This window comes from Phoca vitulina, unplaced genomic scaffold (assembly GCF_004348235.1).
Source record: "Phoca vitulina isolate PV1807 unplaced genomic scaffold, GSC_HSeal_1.0 scaffold19, whole genome shotgun sequence".
In the NCBI taxonomy this organism is placed as follows: Eukaryota; Metazoa; Chordata; class Mammalia; order Carnivora; family Phocidae; genus Phoca; species Phoca vitulina.
Window position 1 is genome coordinate 31,096,598 of NW_022589722.1, and position 6,213 is coordinate 31,102,810.

General features: G+C 66.1%; 1 protein-coding gene across 2 annotated transcripts in view; it reads right to left on the reverse strand.

The window, feature by feature from the left end:
• Window positions 1-5,979, reverse strand: part of WNT7B (Wnt family member 7B) — a 48,039-nt gene extending 42,060 nt beyond the window's left edge. The window contains exon 1 of one of the 2 annotated variants that reach the window (XM_032416552.1): window positions 5,854-5,979. In XM_032416552.1, the coding sequence (XP_032272443.1) occupies window positions 5,854-5,924 (71 nt within the window). In that variant the 5' untranslated portion in view covers window positions 5,925-5,979. Of the gene's footprint in view, window positions 1-1,295; window positions 1,573-5,853 lie in introns of those variants that run through there. The other variant, XM_032416551.1, reaches the window with a different exon arrangement.
• Between the last annotated feature and the right edge of the window lie 234 nt (window positions 5,980-6,213).

Here is a 6,213-nt window from a genome sequence, read left to right on the forward strand (position 1 = left end):
TTCCCCAGGCGATGCCTCTGCAGCCGGGCTGCCCGCCGGGCCTGGAGCACTCTCTGCGCCTGGACCTTGTAATTATGTCCCACAGCCCGGGAAACCGCGGGCCTCGCAGCATCTGGCTGCGGTTGCGAACTTTTGTTTCAAGATGCGCGACTATTTATAGAAGGCAAACGGGTAGGATAGTAATTTCCTAGGAGCTGGAGGAGAAATTGGCTGCGCCTCTATTAAAAGGGGGTGGGGGCACGGCATTTATTAGGATTGCGGCCGCGCGGGAGGTGGGGGTGGCGCACGGAGCGGGAAGGCAGCGCCTGCCCCCTCTGGCCGCGTTAGGCGACCCCGGACGTGGCCCGCGTGCAAAGGAGGGGGAGGAGGAGGGGAGGAGAGAAGGGGAGGGAGAACTAGCTCTGAGGTTTAATCAGTAGCATCCAGCTTAAATTCCCCCAAACGGCGGTTCCATAAATCAAACTTCTTTTTAAATCGGAGGCCAGAGCATATGCGTCCCATTAGGAATCGGGCGAGGCCGCTGCTGCGCCGACGCGCCCCCTCGGCTCCCTGGGCCCGGCCCGGCCCTGTCTGCAGCTTCCCGGAGCCCGGGGGGCGCTGCCCGTCCCGACGCACACGCGCGCCCACGCTCCGCGCGCTGCCTCGGCCAGGACCCCAGGGCGCACCTCGGGCAGCCGCACGCGCGCCGCGCGTCCCCCTCGCCCCCAGGTGAGGAGTAGGCATAGCTGGGTCGGGGGCTCAGCGCGGCGGGACGGCGCGAGAAACCGCAGCCGCCACCGAGGACAGCTGGGGCGCTGTCTGGTGGGGCGCAGAGGGCACGTGTGCGCGGTGTGTACGCGGGGGAGCGGGTGTGTGCGTGCGGCTCTCCCGAGGGCGGCCCCCGCGGGTCGACCCCGTGGATTTATAAAGGGAAGGGGATCCCGCTGGTCCGGGACTCCGGAGGGACCGCGCAGGGAATCCCCGCGCCGCCGCGCACCCTCCCGCCCTCGCGCTCGGTGCGCACAGTCGGGGCCACCCGGGCAGTAGGGCCTGTGGCGGGCCACGCTCTCTCTGACCCCAAAGCCGTAACTTGTCACTGCTGTAGCCGCCCCCCACGTCCTCCACCTCGGCGCCTTAGGCAGACCAGGAGACCCAAAGTCCCAGCCTACGGAGCGCGTCGGGCACCCGGTGCCCCGCCCAGGGACTCCGCTGCCCAGTTTCCTACCCGCCCGGCTCCTGCGCCGGAGGCCGAGGAGAGGGCTTCCTGCACCACCACCCCCTGCCCGCCCGCCCCGCGTGCGGCCCGCGGCACTCACAGGTAGCTGCCGCTGGACAGGATGAGAAAGATCTGCGGGCAGTACACGGAGAGGAGCGCGCCGCGCGGCGACAGCAGGAGCATGGTGGGCCGGCGCTCCTGGAAGGGCTTGGCGGGCCCGGCGGGCAGGACGCCTGGGCCAGCTGAGGCCGGGGTCTCCGCGGCCCTCCCCGAGGTGGGGCGGCGACACCAGGCGCTAGGGACCCGGGCGCGCGGGCCCCAGCGCAGTATTCGTCCGTGCCCCGCCGCCAGGGCCGAGCATCGCGCTGGGGCTGGGGCCGGGGTCGCGGCGGGCGCTGGGGCTGGAGTGTGGAGCGAGGGGACGGGCAGCGGGCAGCGGGTGCGCCTCGGCGGCTGTCTAGCCCTCCGTCCGTCGATCGGTCGGAACCGGCTCTGTCGCTCGCTCTGGCTCAAGTCTCCAAGTCTCTCGAGGCGCGCAGCTGCCATTGGACGGGCCGCCCCTACATCCGCCTCCTCTGCGGGCGGGTTTTTTAAAGGGGAGGCTGACCGGAGCGTGCGACAGGAGCCGCCCCCAGGGCTTGCCCGAACTGCCTTGGCCCCTATCCCCCCACCTCCCCGCCCAGCTTCGGCGAACCGCACGGCTCCGGCCTGCTCTGGAAGGTGCACCTGGGGGGAGGCACCGCCGCGTAGCCGCGCGGGGGCGTGCGTTCCTCTTGGGGGGCTGTGCTCGGTAGTCTGTTCTCGTGTTCGCATGCGTGTGCCTGCGTGTGCCTGCGTGTGCCCGCGGGAGCGTGGGCGCGTCTGTGAGGACGCAGGTGTGTGCGCACAGATGCGCGGTGTGTGCCGCCCTTCGGCTGCGCGCGCCCGGGGTTCGGTTGGGCTGCCTGGGAGTCGCACACTCTCACCGTAACCAACCAGGCCCAGCCGGGCAGGGCTCACCTGTGCACATGCGCACTGGTGTCTCTGTAGGGTCCTGCCTCAGTGCCTCTTTCGAGAGGCAGTGAGAAGGCACCCCTGATTGGTTCACAGAGGCCCCCAACTTTGGCTTCCCCGTCTCACTTCTTTTGCTCTCCTTTGAGGGGTCGGTTGGGATAGGTGTAGGGAGGAGCAGATTCACAAGGACACACTTCCTAAACAATCCTTCTTCCAGTGATTTTTTTAAAGGCCAGAAACCCACCTCCTATTTTGAGGTTTTGAGTCCCACCTCCTATTGTCTGCCAAGCCTGGCTATATATGAATGATCTTCCGGATACAGTGTAGACCCTGTCAGCCGGGGCGAACGCACAAGGCAGGGATGATGACAAGAGAGGTCTGTGCAGGGCGCCTGGGTGGCTCAGTCGTTAAGCGTCTGCCTTCGGCTCAGGTCATGATCCCAGAGTCCTGGGATCGAGTCCCGCATCGGGCTCCCTGCTCTGCGGGAAGCCTGCTTCTCCCTCTCCCACTCCCCCTGCTTGTGTTCCTGCTCTCGCTATGTCTCTCTCTGTCAAAAAAATAAATAAAATCTTTAAAAAAAAAAAAAAAAAAAGAGAGGTCTGTGCAGATATGGCCAGTGGTCCAGGGGTGGGGCATTTCCCATCTTCTAGACCTGGCATGCAGATTCATGCCCAGCATCCAGAAGCAGGGGGCTGCCCCCTTCACCTTCACCCCACCGGATCCCTCTGCCTCTCCCAGGGCAGGAATGGAGCAGGGCTGATCCTGGGACTTCGTAACCCCATTCCAGTGGGCAGAGGATGCCCGGATTCGAAGGGCTTGTCCCGGCCCTGGCTTGGCCTCCCTGAGGGCTGCAGCCTGGAGCCTGCTCAGTCCAAAAGTGAGGAACTGTGACTCCCCAAAGCCATCTGTTTTGAAATTGCTCAAAATCCAAGGCAAACTGACTCTTGAGGCCCTGATCCCCAAAGGGATTGTGAGGCCGGAGTTCTCCATCCCTGCCGGTCTGGGAGCTTCCCCCAGGGGCTACACGTCTGTGTGGTGGCCGCGTGTGCACGAGTGGGGGAGGTTCCCGATGCACATTCATAAACGTGCACACACAGGTGTGGGTTGGGGGAGGGCATGATCATGGAATATCCCCCCAGGGCATGCAATCTCTGACGTTGGCTTGGAACGTCTATGGCCCTAAAATCCACTACCTGGAGGAGTCCCCAGGGTGCTGATACTGAGGTCATTAACAGTGAGGAAAGCTTGGCTGTGCTCACAGGTGTTTATTGGGCCCCCCTCCCCCCAGGGTGCAGGCACCCAGGACGAATCTTCACAGTACCCGGTGAAGGACGTGCTACTGTGATCCCACTTCCCGGATGAGGGAGGCAGCCTGGGAGATTAAGCCTCCAGCCAAAGCCACCAATGAGGAGTGAGGGGGAGGAATGAACCCCAAACCTCATCTTTACTGCACTGGACTCCCAAGTCATTAACCCCTCGGGTCACATCTGGGTCCAACCCCCCCCTCCTCCCTGCCTTGTGCGGCCAAGATGGCTTTACTGTAAAGAAAGCAAGACCCCTGCTCCAAGGTGGGCAGGCAGGTAGCGGCCGAGGCTCAGCCCCCTCCCCTTAGCAGATCCCGTGGTGGCTCCCTGGTTTTCCCGGATGTGGTTCCACAGGGTGTTTGGAGATTAGGTTTTCTCCTCTCCCCTCCAGGAGTGTGTGTTTTAAGGGGCACAGCAGGGGCAGGGGGAGCTTCCCACACCAGGACTCCTGAGTGGAGGCAGAAGGCAGCGCCTGGCTCTCTTGCCCACTCCCGGAGAGGCAGGCACACAGGCCGGGTCTCACTCACTGGTCTCTCTCTACTCAGACACGGGCCACCACCCTGTTTAGGATGGCCAGAGCCGCAGTCCCATTTACAGAGGGGAGAGGGAAGCTGCCTTGTGTCCGGAGGTCGGTAGGTCCATCATGTAGGCCTCTGAGCCCTGCAACCAGCCCTGGGAGCCCAGGTTGGGCACCACCTCGAGCTCCTTTTGCTGCCTGGGGTGGGGAGGGAAAGGTCATAGAGCACTTCCCACAAGCTGGGGGGGCGGGGTGGGGGGGTGTTCTTTTGGATGACTCCTGTTGAGAAACTGGTGCTGGTGCTAGGAGGAGAGGTCAGTGGTGGAGGCCAGAGCCAGTCCCAGCTCTGCCTATTACTCTCGGAGACAAGTGATTTGGCCTCCCTTGCTCAGTTTCCTGATCCTTAAAACGCGGACCTAAATCTAGGATGGCCAGGAGCAGACAAAGCCTTAGTGCTGAGAACCAGAGAGAGCCTCATTAGGGGCTGCCCATTACTTTGGGGGGTACAGCGAGAGGAACTGCAGGGGCTGCAGATCCAAAACAGTGCCTCCCTCCCAACCCCCACCCCTGGCGGACTCAGTGCAGGCACCCTCACCTCCGTAGACCAACACCCAGGGACACAGCCTACACAGACCCACAATAAACAGAACCGCCAGCAGCGGTAGGCATGCCAGCCCGGGCCTGCAGAACTGAGGCTAGGACAGGGTCTTCCAGCCCTGCCTCTGCAGCCCCCCGCCTCAGTTTCCCCGTCTATAAAATGGCGGAGGGGGCGACAGAAGGACCGGCGATAGACGAGATGATTATCAGGTGGTGCTTCTACCTCTCAGCCTGGGAAACCGCGTCTCCGTCTCCCGCCGGGCTGTTCCCCCGCTCTGCTCTGGCCAGGGCCCGGCCTGCCTCCTGGCCCCCGCGGCGCACAGTAGGGGCGCAAGGCGCGGCAGGGCCCGCGGCCGTGGGCGCCCCCGAGCGACGTGCACCGCACCCCCTCACGGTCACATCGGCCCCCCCACCCCCACTTTGAGCAAGGCCGAGACAGATTCTGTCTAAAGGAGATCGCAGCTCAACAGGTAAGGACTCGGCTGGGTTCAGGAATGTGGAAATACGACTCGGAGCAGCTACTGCAGCGAGCAGCGAGCGCGGCCCGCCGGGCGCCCGCCCGCCCGCCGGGCCGCGCGAGGGGGAGCGCAGCGAGAGGGGGCCGGGCCGAGGGCCCAGGGCGGGCGGGGGCGCGGGCCCCGGACCGAGCCCGAGGCGGCCGGGCCCGCCGCGCGGCCCATCCCGAGCCAGCCGGACGAGTTGTCAAGGCAATTTCAACACGTCCGGGTGATGGATAGGGTCGAAGGGCCCAGGCAGGTGCCCCGGCCTGCAGGCTCGCGGCCGGGGTGCTCGCCCCCCGCCCGCTCAGGCCTTCCCGGCCGCCCGACGCCCCCGGCTCCTGGCCCCGGCGCGCCCTCCAGACGGCGAGCGCTCGGCCCGGGCTCGGCGCCCAGCGCAGCCCGGGGGAGGGAAGGCGCGTCCCACCCCCAGGGCCTGGAGCCCAAACAGGTGAAAGTACGCGCCGGGCACGCTCGCCGCTACCCGCGAGCCTGGCGGCCGCCGTCTGCGCGCCCTGCTCTCCTTCCACCAGCCCTGTCCTCGGCGCACTTCGGGCGTACCTGCTGTTCGTGGGGCTTGGGGGCGTCTCTGCTGGGCCGGGGCGAGGGTCCGACACACAGGCCAGCCCCGGATCCCCAAGAGCCGCCGGTGCCCCCTCAGGCCCCACGTCTCTGCTGCGACCCTCTGGAACCGGTTCCTCCCGGCGGCCCCTCCCGGGGGCTGCGGCCCCTGCCCACGGGGATACTCACCCGAGCTTCACGTAGAGGACGCCAAAGCAGAGAAACACGTAGAAAATCCACTTGCGAAAGTTTCTGTGCATGATCCAGGGAGGGGGGCTGCGCCATAGACAGCGGCGGCCGGAGGGGACGCGCGGGCCGGGCAGGGAACTGGCAAGGGCAGGGGGCTTCGGTGGACCGCTCTCAGCCAGCGCTGCGGCTCGGGCGGCCGGCGACGCGCGGGCACTCAGCGCGCGCTGCCACCATGGTGAGCCTGGGGCGCCGCCGCCGCCGCGTGCGCCTGGGTAGTGACCTGGGCCGGGAACCGCGACCTCGGAGCTGGGCTGAGAGATCGCTGGGCGCGACGAGCGCCGGCGGGGGCCGGGCCGGAGC